The 14,919-nt window shown below is 35.6% G+C and overlaps 1 protein-coding gene across 1 annotated transcript; it reads left to right on the forward strand.

Moving 5' to 3' along the window:
* The first annotated feature begins 1,393 nt into the window (after positions 1-1,393).
* Positions 1,394-3,068, forward strand: LOC107933768 (cationic peroxidase 1). Its single transcript, XM_016866053.2, has 4 exons — positions 1,394-1,652; positions 1,922-2,119; positions 2,218-2,383; positions 2,475-3,068. Exons 1-4 carry the CDS (start codon positions 1,437-1,439, stop codon positions 2,858-2,860), a joined length of 966 nt encoding a protein of 321 aa, XP_016721542.1. The 5' UTR covers positions 1,394-1,436; the 3' UTR covers positions 2,861-3,068.
* Positions 3,069-14,919: the final 11,851 nt, after the last annotated feature.

A 14,919-nucleotide genomic window follows, 5' to 3' on the forward strand; every position in this document is an offset into this window, starting at 1 on the left:
ATAATACTTGATATTATGTTATTTTTATATATTATGCAATCTAGAACACATTAAAAAAATAAATCGATACAAAGTATATAATCCTACTCTAATGTAAATATTAAAATAATCTTAAGATAACTATATAAAAATTTCAATAAATAATATGGGTGGGCCTAAAATGACTTGATTTAATCTTTTACAAATATAGATTGATTTGTGTAAAATTTTAAGTCTATATTTCAAACTGAGCCAAACTTAGACAAACATAAAATATAGACCCGACCCAACCTGATTCTTTTAACTCTTCTAAACTGAATTTACAGCGTCGTGAACGTTACGAGCATAAGCCTGTAAATATTAATTTTCTCCCTTTTCTTTTCTTCTCTCTAATCTCTTTTATATTCCTTTCCTGCTGCTTCCTCAACATTGGCTAATTAAGTCACAAAGTTCATCCAAATTGCCTTTTCCCTTTTATTTGACTTTTGGACCACTCACTGCCCAACTATTAATTCTCAGAAGTAGCTCATTAATAAGATTTAATCATATGTAGGGAATTCCCTTTTTTACAATAAGCTCAATTTATATGAAGAGTTCCCCCCCCCCAACATAATGAAAGTTTCCATTATATTCAAAGAAATTGGGAGAGGGATGAAATTTTACTAATACCTTATTGACATATTAAGATTTTAGACTTCATCATGTATTCTTTAATTAATTTCTTTGGGAGTGATTGTTGTTATATTTTGACAAATTAACCCAAACCCTCTCTATCACAAAGACTTGGGAGTCCAATTAGCTGTGGAAGATTCTCAAGTTTGGGGCATTTGCAAATCCCACATTTAACAATATTGAAATATATATATATCCAACTAACTCATTAACATAAGCTTCTGCCTTACTAGTTGACTTACTAGTTTATAGATTCCTGATTAGCATTTTGTTCACACTTGCACTCACCCCAGCCATTCTCTAAATTTGGTCCAACAACAACCAAGAAAGGAAAAATAATATCCAAGGACCTGTCAATGCAAATGCTGATTAGATTACAGTAGACTGATTAGAGAAATAATTATATTATTACTAACTAGATATTAGCTAGCGTATCATTTTGGTATCGTATTCGTATATGCTGACCTGCCCTCTCAACGTCTACGTATTTTATTTTGTATTCATCACCATATACATATATATTATACATGTGCATATGTTTATGTTTGATTGATCGATCGATTGAGGAGGTGAGATATCCACTGTCCATGAGCATGCACTTTTTGAGCTGTCTCTCGTTTACTAATGTTCTCTACTTTTTTGACATTGGAATCGGATGGTAAAATATTTGACATTCTTGCAAACTGCATCTCTATATATATTCAGCTTAATTTGCATACAAAACAGTATCCTTCACAAATACAAAGGCTCCCTGCGCTTCTATTACTCAATTGGTTTTTGTGATCATGGCGTTTCGGTCTCATTATTTTAACTTGTGCTGCTTCTTTGCGATGATAATCCTTTTTGGGTCGTGCTCTGCACAATTATCATCGTATTATTATGCCAAAACATGCCCAAAAGCTCTCTATATTATCAAAACTGCAGTATTGGGAGCAGTGGCCAAAGAGTCTCGCATGGGAGCTTCTTTGCTCCGTCTCCATTTCCACGATTGTTTTGTTAATGCATGTTCTGCCTTCCTTTGCTCTCTCGATTCTTCATGCACGCACACATTTCGATTATAATTAAACATGTTGATTTTCTTTTGATGCTGGATATATATTATGTAAAAGCATATAGATTACAACTAAAGTGAACATGGGATAAAAAGATGAGTTGAGATATGAAACTTAAATTTACATTTGGATCATTTAATTCTTAGTTTAGATATAATAAGCAACATGCATGCATGCATGTAGAAGCAGAAAGGTGAATTGATGTGAGCGTGGAACAGGGTTGTGATGCTTCTGTACTACTCGACGATGATGACGCTTCAAATTTTACTGGGGAGAAGAGCGCAGCCCCGAATGCAAATTCACTAAGAGGCTTTGAAGTGATTGATTCTATTAAATCTAAGCTGGAAGCTGCCTGCCCTGGTGTTGTTTCTTGTGCAGATATTCTGGCAGTCGCTGCCCGTGATTCTGTCTCTACTGTAAGTTACTAATAAATATATATATGGTCAATCTGTATCTTTCCTAAGTATTTTAACCAATGACTTTATGGGGTGTGTGTGTGTGTTTATTTCACCAGTTAGGCGGGCCAACTTGGACAGTTGAATTAGGTAGAAGAGACTCGACCACAGCAAGTTTCAGTAATGCCAATACCGACCTTGCTTCCCCACTAATGAACCTCGATGAACTTATATCCGTCTTCTCCAAAAAGGGTTTCACTGAAAAAGAAATGGTTGCTCTCTCTGGTAAAAACTACTTGTTCAACTCTCAAAAAACTATATAATTTTGTCATAATTGTGCGAAAAACCGATAATTAATTACTTTGAAATTTATCAGGAAGTCATACCACTGGCAAAGCCAGGTGTTTACTGTTTCGAAACCGGATCTACAATGAGACGAATATAGATTCAGAGTTCGCAAAATCAATTCAATCAAACTGTCCAAGCTCAGGAGGCGGTGACAACCTTTCTCCGCTAGATGATGGCAGCCCCGTCATTTTCGACAATTCTTATTTCAAGAATTTGGTTAATAACAAGGGCCTACTTCATTCAGACCAAGCACTCTTCAATGGGGGCTCCATGGATTCTCAGGTTGCTACGTACAGCGAAAATCCTATCACTTTTTATGTGGATTTTGCGAATGCTATGGTGAAAATGGGGAACCTTAGCGTATTGACAGGAACCGACGGTGAAATTCGCACTAATTGCAGGAAAGTGAACTGATTTGAACTATTCAGTTAGTGTCAGCAACAAGTTAATCCAGCCAATAATACTAGCTACCCCGTACTATATTATTAATCGATAGCTTGTAATTTTCTTCTCTTCTTTTTTTACCCCTCTATTCCCGTTTATATGACCGGTTAAAGCTGGCTATGCTCGTCTCTCATGTAAGCCTTATAACTCAAATAATAATAATAAATTTCTCTTCTCAAATCTTATTGTCGAAACCCTTTTTTTTTTTGAAAAAAAAGTATCAAATTTGAAAATGGAAATGGGGAGTCACCACCGATCATTTATTGAGGTGTGATCGGCTCACCTTGAAAATGATTTTGGTCTGCGAAATTTGAGCAAACAGGTTCGGGAGTCGGTTACGCACGAGGAAAGGTCAACACCCTCGTAACGCCCAAAATTGATACCGAATCGATTGTTTAATGTCTTAATATCGAAATTTTAAAAAGATTTTAAAATACGATTCTTTGAAAAGAAAACTTGAGTAAGATGAATTGGACAATGATATTCACTTATTTCAAAGAAATAAATCGTTACACTCAGTAAGTTAGAGTGCGACATTTTAAATCCTCAAAATTAAGTTTATCTCTTGACTTTTAAAACCTATGCATTTTGAGAAGGATATCCGATTATTTTGGTTAAATGAAAAAATCAAGACCCAGTAAGTTAGGGCTCGATTTCACAAAATTCCTAAATATCGAATATTGCCTTTATTTTCAAAATCCTCGTCTCGAGAAAATAACTTGTCATATCCAATGCGTTAGGACACAACGTGTCGAATTCCCAAGAATGGGTTTTTATTTAAAATTTGTATGTTTTAAAAAAAAATTGATTATTTAGATTCGACGAAGAAAAATTGAAACCCAATACATTAGGGGTCAATTCTCTCGAGGATTCCAAACTTCGAGTATTTTGAAGATTTTTGAATAAATTGGTTTTGACACTTAAACCATATTGAACGTAACTTTTTAAGCGAATAAAGCGCGATGGAATTTCAAAGTACGATGCGAAGCAATAACTCGTAAGCCCAAAATATATACTAATGAACACGAGTAATCAATTAATACAAGCAATAACTCTGTTTATGATTTTTTTTGCTTTGGGCTTTAATCTAATTGGGCCGAGGTTTTTGGGCCATCATAATTGGGCTATTTTTGGACTGTTATTTTGTTGTAATCTGGACATTTGGACTTTTAATTTTTGATTTGGTTTATTTTTTTTTTTTTTCTAAAATGTATGTGGGCCGGGCAAATTTAGCTTACTACAGCTGCCCCTCTTTGCTCATTATCGTGTAACGGGAATGAAGCAAAGACTAAGAAGGCCAAATTTGCCTGGTCATACGGGATTTTGGTGTTCCTCTTCAAGTAGCCTCATTCCATCCTACTGCATTTTTAGAGGTATAGGAATTGGTGCCTCGATCCACTCCACCGCAACATCGGGGAGATAGGATTTGTAACTCGTAACTTTAATCTGTTTAACTGTAATGTCGGGGAAGTAAGATTCACCGTTGTGGCTTTAATCTGTTCTACTGCACCGCTTAGGAAGTAAGATTCGATGTCTTCGATCTGCTCCGCTACTGCTTAGGGAGATAAGATCTGGAATTCTTCGGTCTATTCCACTGTAATCTCAAGGAGATAAGACCTGATGCGATCTGCTCTACTGCAACTTCAGAGAGATAAGATCCTTTTAATCCGCTCCACTGTAATCTCAGGGAGATAGGATTATTGGCTTCAATCTGTTCCGCTATAATCTCAGGGAGATAAGATTTGAATATCTTCGGTCTATTCCACTGTAATCTCAGGGAGATAAGACCTGATGCGATCTGCTCTACTGTAATTTTAGAGAGATAAGATCCTTTTAATCCACTCCACTGTAATCTCAGGGAGATAGGACTTGTGGCTTAAATCTGTTTCCCTACTCCTAGGGAAGATAAGATTCGCCGTCTTCGATCTGCTCCACTATTGCTTAGGGAGATAAAATCTGTAAACTTCAACCTGCTCCACTACAACTGAGTGAGGCAAGGCTGGTGTCTTCGATCTGCTTCGCTGTCAGCGTAGGAAGGCAAGATCTACTATCTTTAACCTGCTCCACTGCAACCGAGGGAGGCGAGGCTGGTATCTTCGATCTGCTTCGCTGTCAGTGCAGGAAGGTAAAATCTGCTATCTTTAACCCACTCCACTACAACCGATGGAGGCAAGGCTTTGTTTTTGATCTGTTTCACTGTCAATGCAGGAAGGCAAGATCTGATATCTTTAACCCGCTCCACTGCAACCGATGGAGGCAAGGCTTTGTTCGTTGTCAATGCAGGAAGGTAAGATCTGCTATCTTTACTGACCTGTTCTCTGGGGAACATGACCTGTATAATGAACCTAGTTATGCCTAATGATTAAGACGGCATGATCAAAATGAATCAGATGCTCCTAACTAGACATGTGTGAATGGTGTTTGCCTGAATGCAGAATTTTATTTTTTTGAGAATGATCCCGCTTAGGTTGTCATTACTCGAAGTTTATTAAGGCTTTATCACTAAAGTGCTATAACACATTCCTTCTCGACTGGAGTTTTCTGAAGAAACATTTAGTCAGGTTGCCCCCACTGTAAACCTTAAAGTTTAATCCATTGGGGCGCAAAATTTGTACCATCATTCTCCCACTGTAATCCAATGGTAGAAATATGGCTTTTCCTCAATCCTCTCTTATCCAATTCAAGGATACAGGATCTACATCGTTCTGGTTCCTTACACCATTCCCAAGGTGTCGTACCAAAGACTCATGCGCAAATGGAGGCTCTCTTCTCCGAGGTAACCTCTTCCTATTGCCTGATGATTATCGCTTGCTTGTTTATTTAAGCTTTATCATCAATATGACATTCTTGTCATTTTGTTCAATCATGTTTTTTGACAACAAAATCTAAAGAGAAAGTCCAAATTTAGATTCTTTCTTCTCAAATTTCCAACCTTTAAACATGGTGCATTCTAAACAATAATCCTGTTTCAGGTTCCTGTATTATTTAGAAAATTTTCAGAGTAATATGCAAAACTTCCTTTATGAAAGTGTTATTAGTCCATTAATCATTATTCCAATGTAACATGCTTTGCAAAAAGGGTCATAACAATGGATAAGAATAAAATTGGTTCTGAGCATAGCTCGAAAGGAATAAATTACCAAAAATAGTAAAGAAAGATAATGAAGAAATTGATCAGGAATGTACATCTTGGAAAAGAAAAAAGTATTCCAAGAGCAACAAATAATATGAGAACTGGGTGACCCAAAATCGCAGCTTGAACTTCTTTGTACAAATTTTTTGAAGACTATTCTGAGTTTGACATGTGTTTAGGAGATCTACAGTGCTTTGTCGATGCCCCAAGATGTCGCCTACCCTTTCCTGTTGATTTAGGTATAACAAGATTACCACATGCCTGAAGATTCAAGTTGCTCTGATCACTTAATGCCCCATTCTGATCAATATTGGAGCCGCCCTTTTCGGGCTTTCAACTCAAATCCCCTTTGGCCTAATGTGCCCTTTGCGGGTTTTCCCCTTAGCCTTTCCAGTTTCATTTTTCATTTTTATTTTCATTTTTCATTTTTCACCCCTTTTTTTTTACTCAAAGTGCCCTTTGTGGGTTTTCACCTTGGTCATTTCTTCTTCTTTAAACGAAGTATTTCTTGACTGGATCTGAGTTTATAGGACTAGTAATCTCACTCAGGATCAGTGCTTCTCTGAAAAAAGGTCTTCTTTACAACATAGGGACATTCCCGATTTGACATTCATTTCCCTCTATAATCCTTTCGTTGAGGAAGGATCTTTTCAACATCCATCCCTCTCATGGAATTCTCTGAGATGACCCTGCTTATTATGGGCTAGTATCATTTATTTCTGGTACATCCGACCCTGATGAATAGCTTTTAACCTTTTTCCTAGGTCCAACTGATCACATCTCGATTGGATCCTTCCAACTCTAATACCCGGAGAGAGGGGATTTCACTAGGTAAAACTACCTCAATCTCGTAAACCAAAGAGAACAAAGTTGCTCTGGTAGAAATCTTGATAGATGTTCGGCGAGAAATAAGGGCAAATGGTGATTTCTCATGCCAGTTCTTGTAAGTCTCAGTCATTTTGCAATTCATTATTTTGCAATACAGTGACAAACCGTGGTTTCTGATTTTGAATTGATTACAGCCCTCAGCTATCGTGCTGTCCTTACATTTTCTCAATACCATCCTCTCTGGGATCGGCATATAATGGCATTGGTGTATGAAGTAGCCTCTAATGATAAAAAATGAAGTAATGCCCATTAGAAGTCTTCGATAATGGTGATGTCCATGCCCCATCTTGCTCAAAATTTGAGTCACCCTTTTCGGGTTTTCAACTCAAAACTACCTTTGGTCACAAAGCGTCTTTTGCAAGTTTTCACTTTGGCCTCTTCTTTACTCTCTCCTTTTTTCTTTTTTCTCTCTTTTCATTTTCATTTTGACCTTGATTTTAAATTTTCTTTTTCTTCTTTTTGTTTTTGATTTTGATTTTTTTTGGATTAGATCTGAACCCATAGGATTAGGCAAATCCTTGTTATCCCTTTTGACCAGAACCAATATTTTTCTTGATAAAGTTTCCGACATAAGATCTCTCACTTTCATATTGTATGTGAAAAACCTTATTTGGTATCAGATTTCTTTCATAGAGCCTTTTGGGGCGCAACTACGAGAGAAAACTTTGGATCAAAGTAAAATCTAACAACATCTTGAAGGGATAGAAACTCGACTTCAAGTGGGCAAAGCTATGCTGAGTCAACGAGAGAGGCATTGCCCCGACCAGGAATTGCATCGTTTATACTGCAAATTTCTGTCATCACTGTTGTGCAGATTTCATTATCAGCGGTTAACCTGGGCATATCCTGGCATGATCATACAAAGACATCTTTAAACTCTAGAGGTGACTCAACAATGTCTTGCTTCGTCTTTGCAATCAGGTCAATTCTAATATTCATCAAGCTCACAATTTCTGATGATTCCTTGTGAGGTAGGATCTATCTATCCTCTTGTTCAAACTTCCTCAACAAGTCCGGAGATAAGCTACAATCTTTGTCATTTTCAAAGTCATGAGATCCCTTTAAGCACATGCCTCGCTCAAAAGGAAAATCTGGGTCTGTAGCAGAGTCATTCACGTAATTGATATCTGGGGACCCATAATAAGTACCGAAGAATGTACAAAAGAATGTATAAATTCATGAATAATTATTTATACAATATGATTATGAATGAATGAATGATGTGGAAGAAAATCCAAAAGAATGAAATAATCAAAAAATAATTATTCAAAAGGAACGAAAGAATATTGGCTCAAAAGTGATCACAAAGATGTATTTCATTAGAATAATAACGTTCAGACATGAGCCTATTTCACAAAGGAAATTTCTATCATTTTTAGGCTAAAAATAACAAAAATTTTCTGAACATTACTCTAAATAAGTTCTAAAAACTACAGGGCTTTCTTCTACAGTCTAATTGCTTAGAGCACTCCCAAATTTATAAGGGCGGATATCTAACAAGGTCTCTCCTTCAGTTGCTTTTCGTCGATGTGAACACTTCCCACTCTTCTTCATGCATTGCATTCACTCCATTATCAATAATGATTGGGTATTGGATTTTCCGCACTAGAGGAATTATCAAATTTAACGACACCCATACTGATAAGCCTTTCAATCAATTTTTTAAAGCCAATGCAATTTTCTATGGAATGCCCTGTATTTCCCGCATGATATTCACATTGTGCATTCGCATCGTGCCATCTAGGTACGGAGGCTGTGGAGGTTTTGTGTAGAGAGGGGCAATAATGTGCGCGTTGAATAAGCTTTGATACAGCTCTTTATACGACATCAGAATTGGCGTGAACTGAAGGTTCTCAGTGCCTTGTTTCACATAAGATTCTTGTCTTGATGAACCTTGTTGACTAGCGACCCCTTTACCTGAATGACTTACTAACCTTGAGTAACCTGTGTTGTTCACCTCATTTTCTCTTCTCCTTGGGGTTGACCTCTTATTACTCTCTTCTGCCTCAATTTTTCTGGCTCTTATAGCATTCTCAATCATTTCACCATTCATAACTATGTCAGAAAAGCTTTTTGTTGCGCTTCCTAACATATGCGTAATGAACGGGGCCTTCAGTGTATTGATGAAGAGCATTGTCGTCTCTTTCTCCAAGAGGGGTGGCTGAACTTGGACTGCAACCTCCCTCCACCTCTGTGCATACTGCTTAAAACTTTCGCTCGATTTCTTTTCCAAATTTTGCAAGGTGATTCTATCGGGAACTATATCTGTTACATGACCGTATTGTTTCATAAATGTCTGTGCTAGGTCCCTCCATGAACCAATCTCGGTACGGCTCAACTGATTGTACCATTTCGACGCTGCTCCAATGAGGCTATCCTGAAAACAATGTATTAATAGCTGATCATTGTTAATATACCCAGTCATTCTCCTACAGAACATAGTGATATGGGCTTCGGGGCAGCTAGTCCCACTATATTTCTCGAATTCAGGCATCTTAAACTTGTGAGGGAGTACTAAGTCTGGAACCAAGCTCAGATCTTTCGCATCGATTCCATGGTGACTATCGGCGCTTTCCAGGGCTTTGAATTTTTTCTCCAACCATTTACACCTATCCTCCCATTGTTTTGACAGTTCGACGTTTGCCTTCTCTTTTTCAGCCATTTCATCGAAATCAGGAATAACAAGATTCACTCGGTTATCTCTAGGATTAGAACCTAATCCAGCCTCGGTCTGAATCTACGCATGCGGAGGCGTAAAGCCTAGAGGATAGATAGGCCTATCCTTGTCTTTTCCTTCATCATTAACCATAAGATCTTTCCCCTTATTTACACATTTAGTCAGTAGGTGAGTCAATTTAGTCATCGCATCCTTTTGAGCCTTAATCAAGTTATCCGTCATGTCTTCTTGAATTTTATCTAGCCGCTCTTGCATTTGTACTTGTAACCGCTCTTGAATATCCTTCTGCATTTGCTCCAATTTCTCTTATCTTTGATCAATTTCCTTAGTTTTGCGACGAGTACCGTAAGGATGTTTGGTTGGTAGGTTTTCCAGATTAGCTGAAATAAATTGACTCAATTAGACTCTTTCAATGGATTTTAATGCATGTAATGCAGATGCATAAAATGAATGCCTAAAGAGACGTTGATTCTGATTCAATTACATTTAGAAAACTTTTCTAGAAGATAATTTTCTTTACATAAAACGGATACATGTACGGCCTCACCCTCATATTCCAAGAAACAACATCGATCCTTTTCTTCAGGCGCATGTTTGAGATAATCTTACCAATTTCCAATAGTTGCTGCTGCTAGCACCTTTTCTTGATCTTGGTCGCGATCCATCACCTGCGCATCTTCATAAGGCTCGTCAGCTTCTTTAAGGGAGTTGAAACGTCGAAGGCTCTTAGACAATCGCCTTGAATCCTCAGGCTACGAAGCAAGGTCACGAACTCTTCCATGTGTTTTTCAGAATATATTAAGGTAGCCTTATTGTTTTCCACTTTATCAAGGAATCCGTATTCCATGACAAGCTTTCTAATTTAGTAATCGGATTTGAATCAATATCTCTTTCCTAAGATGCAAATGCAATGCAATCACAATCAAAACACAACAAAAGAGGTTAGTACAAAATAGAAGTAAACAAGGAAAACAGAAAGTACCTAATCAGGTAACCACTAGGGATTTGGAGTGGCTCTACCTAGGTTAAGTTCCTAAGCCCACTATATGAGGTTTGGTTCTAAAGTCAAGGGACTCGAACCAGTAGATTCCTCGATCCTCACCCATTATAGACTCATACAGACCGAGTTTGGTTCAGGGGAATACATTTACCTATGGCTGCACGGAGATGAAAATCTTACAAAGACATAGGTACGGATGTATTTCGAAAGTGATCCACTATCCTGCACGGAGGTGAAAACCTCACGAAGGAGTAGCTTCTCACTCCCACTTAGAAGGGTAAGACTAAACAGTCTTATACAAAATGATGCCAAAATATACAACTTAATTTACAATAATCATGCAAACAAGTGCAAAGAAAAGATCATAATTTTTCAAATCAATTTTCGATAATAAGACAGAAAATAATCAATTTTACGGCTTGACTCTCTAAAGTCCCCAGCAGAGTCGCCAAGCTGTCGAAACCATTTTTTTGAAAAAAACGGGTATCGATTTTGAAAATGGAAATGAGGAGTCGCCACCGATCCTTTATTGAGGTGTGATTGGCTCACCTTGAAAATGATTTTGGTCTTCGAAATTTGAGCAAACAGGTTTGGGAGTCGGTTACGCACGAGGAAGGGTCAGCACCCTCGTAACACCCAAAATTGGTACCGAATCGATTGTTTAATGTCTTAATATCGAAAATTTGAAAAGATTTTAAAATACGATCCTTTGAAAAGAAAACTTGAGTAAGATGAATTGGACAATGAGATTCACTTATTTCAAAGAAATAAATCGTTACACTCAGTAAGTTAGAGTGCGAAATTTTAAATCCTCAAAATTAAGTTTATCTCTTGACTTTTAAAACCTATGCATTTTGAGAAGGATATCTGATTATTTGGGTTAAATGAAAAAATGAAGACCCAGTAAGTTAGGGCTCGATTTCACGAAATTCCTAAATATCGAATATTGCCTTTATTTTCAAAATCCTCATATCGAGAAAATAACTTGTCAAATCCAATGCGTTAGGACACAACGTGTCGAATTCCCGAGAATGAGTTTTTATTTAAAATTTGTATGTTTTAAAAAAAATTCGATTATTTAGATTCGACGAAGAAAAATTGAAACCCAATACGTTAGAGGTCAATTCTCTCGAGGATTCCAAACTTCGAGTATTTTGAAGATTTTTGAATAAATTGGTTTTGACACTTAAACCATATTGAACGTAACTTTTTAAGCGAATAAAGCACGATGGAATTTCAAAGTACGATGCGAAGCAATAACTCGTAAGCCCAAAATATATACTAATGAACACGAGTAATTAATCAATACAAACAATTAATACAATGCATATAAGAGTAATAATCTCACATCATATATTACGTTAACATTCAAAGGCTAATGATTTAAACGTCAATCAAAGCACCCAACAAATTAACACATATGAAATTGTACAAGTTTTTTAATAATTTAAGAAATGTGAAAGAAGAGAAATCGTAATTAAGGGATTATTTGTATAAAAAAAATCTAACATGAATAATATGTATAAAGTTTAAAATAAACCAAGCATATAGTAAAATAGGGCTTTAAAAAAATAGATATAGAAAACAATTTAATAAGTAAAAAAAAAACAAATAGTACGTGAAAACGAGTTTTAAATAGCTAATATAAATCAATTTAAAACAAATAGTATAGGATAATTTTAAAATTAGTATATAAAGCAACTAAAAACAAAACAATATATAAAAAAAATCATTTACGAAACAGGTTGAAATAACATATAATGAGTTATATAATATATAAAAGAGGAATTTTAAAATAAACCAACTTAAAGATAATCGGATTTTGAAATAATATATATAAATCATTTAAACTAAATAACACCTATGTATATATATATTTATTTTAGAATAAGTGCTATATACAATAATTTAAAAATATGTAAGTAAAATAATAGAAAAATAGAAAATAAACGATTTAAAAATATATATATATGTTAAAATAATCAAAATAAAGGTTAAGAATTAAATTGAAACTACAGCCAAAATACGGGGTACAAATACTAAATAAAGGAAGGATTAATTTTAAACACACAGATTCAGGTATTCAAAACCAAATAGTGAAAACGACATCGTTTTACTGCGGACTCAAATGAAACTGAAGTCAAATACACAGTACGAATTAAAAAAAGAAAAAGAACCGAATCGCAACAACAACCAAACACATAGGGACTTATAGCGCAAATAGACCATTGAGCCAAAAACGCACGGATCCTTCCCTTGGGTCGGGTCACCGCTTCGGCATAGGCCATGAAACGGCGTCGTTTCCTTTTTGTTATTTAAAACAAAAATTTCCTTCAAAATCATTTCTGCTTCAGTTCCTTAAAAAAACAAAAAAAAAGGAATCTGTTAGGGTTTTAACCCTAACCCTTTGAGCGCCGCCGACAACCAGGCCACACCAGGGCCTCCGATCTTTGCCCGATCTCCGATTGCGACGGAGTGGGCAAAGCCAGGTACGCCGCTTCTCCTTTAACCCCTTTTCGTTATATCTATATGCATGCAACAAAAAAATGACAGGATCACTTGCTAGGAAGCAGATACCGAGAGAAAAACGAAAAAATGAACCACCTTTTTGAGAAAAAAGAATCAATCGATCTTAATCTCTGTTTTTTTTTTTCATTTTAATATGTCTTTTTTGTGTATTTGATACAATATCTGCGTGGGTTTTTTTTTGTTTACAGTCTAATCTTGGCTTTCTTATAGCCTCCTCTTTACAGAGGAAAAAGAAAATAAAAGAAAAGAAAAAAAATTCCGTCCTTGTCCTTCTGTCCTTTTCTTTTGCTCTCGTGAGTTTGTCGTGTTTGCAGGTACAGCCAGCTAGAGTGTACGGAGATGCGCGTGTGGAGCGGCTCGGAGGTGTGGTACATATGGTGGTGCACGCACGAGGGCAGAGCCTGTGTTCGATTGCGGCGCAACACCTGCTAGGGTTTTCTGTTTGTGATTTTTTTGCTTTGGGCTTCAATGTAATTGGGTCGAGGTATTTGAGCCATCATAATTGGGCTATTTTTGGACTGTTATTTTGTTGTAATCTGGACATTTGGACTTTTAATTTTTGATTTGGTTTATTTATTTATTTTTTTCTGAAACGTATGTGGGCCGGACAAATTTGGGTTACTACACTTATTATTAGTTTTTTTATTGATTTTATACATCAAGATAAAAAGACAAAAAAGACCCACTGGTTTTTTTAATCATTATTTAATTGAATTGGTACTTTACTAACTCAAATTCAACTAAAACTGTTAAAAATCAGGAGGAAAAATGTAACACCTCTAACCCGTATCCGTCATCGGATTAGGGTTACGATGCATTACTAAATAAGATACAACTTTCAACATGTCACAAAGCCATACAAGAAAGTGTACCGTAAAATATTAAGTAAGAATTATGTATTATCACACCGATTCGATAAAAATCCCTGATGTAATTAAAATCCTTACGTTCAGCTGTTCACATCAATGTATATTCACACCTTGCCAATTACCATGTACTCAATTCGACTAACCTATTTAAGCTCGTTTAAAAGACAAATATGCATCATTATAAAAGACCCAAGCTTGCGCTTGAACTCCTAATGAGCCATTTCCAAATAACCATATTTCAATATCATTACCAGGCTAAGAAATACATGTTCGGTCATTATAACACATTGCCTATAACATTTTTATACTTTATTGACATTCATCAATTCGCATACTTATCAATTTAAATATGAACATCAAGCCGAATCATATATTCACATATATTTTAAATCAAACATATTTTAAATGCACCACATGATCTTACGATATTTCTGAATACCTAATTATTACATAGCATAATTAAAATTCAATTAACATGTCAAAACTCATAATTAAATATCACCTTAATATTCAACTCATGTCTCAAGATCTTAATAACTAACTTAAACAAAAAAAATTGTCATATACGTATAACTTTAATATTTCATTCGGTTGCAAGCTCAATTCATGCTCCAATATAATCAATTTTAAATATAAAAATTATACACATCAAATATCCATTTAAAAATCACATAAACTCAACTTAAACAAAATGATCATGGATAACTCATTTTTTTTAAAGAAAACAAACTGAACCTGTATAACCAAGTTACACCCAAACATATTATCAATACAACTCAAATCAAATTATCCTACACTTCCAAAATTTATAAACATTCAACTCAATTAATTACCAATTCCATACATTCCACGGATATTATATATATATATTTATATATCATATCATTCACCATATTATCAACAAAACATAGCTACCATATATTACATATAAAT

The sequence above is a fragment of the Gossypium hirsutum genome, chromosome D08 (genome assembly GCF_007990345.1).
Source record: "Gossypium hirsutum isolate 1008001.06 chromosome D08, Gossypium_hirsutum_v2.1, whole genome shotgun sequence".
Lineage (NCBI taxonomy): Eukaryota > Viridiplantae > Streptophyta > Magnoliopsida > Malvales > Malvaceae > Gossypium > Gossypium hirsutum.

Coding starts and splice junctions, on each gene's coding strand:
- LOC107933768 (XM_016866053.2), top strand. CDS start 1,437: ATGGCGTTTCGGTCTCATTATTTTAACTTGTGCTGCTTCTTTGCGATG. Junction 1,653..1,921: donor TCCACGATTGTTTTGTTAAT/GCATGTTCTGCC, acceptor AGCGTGGAACAG/GGTTGTGATGCTTCTGTACT. Junction 2,120..2,217: donor CCCGTGATTCTGTCTCTACT/GTAAGTTACTAA, acceptor TTATTTCACCAG/TTAGGCGGGCCAACTTGGAC.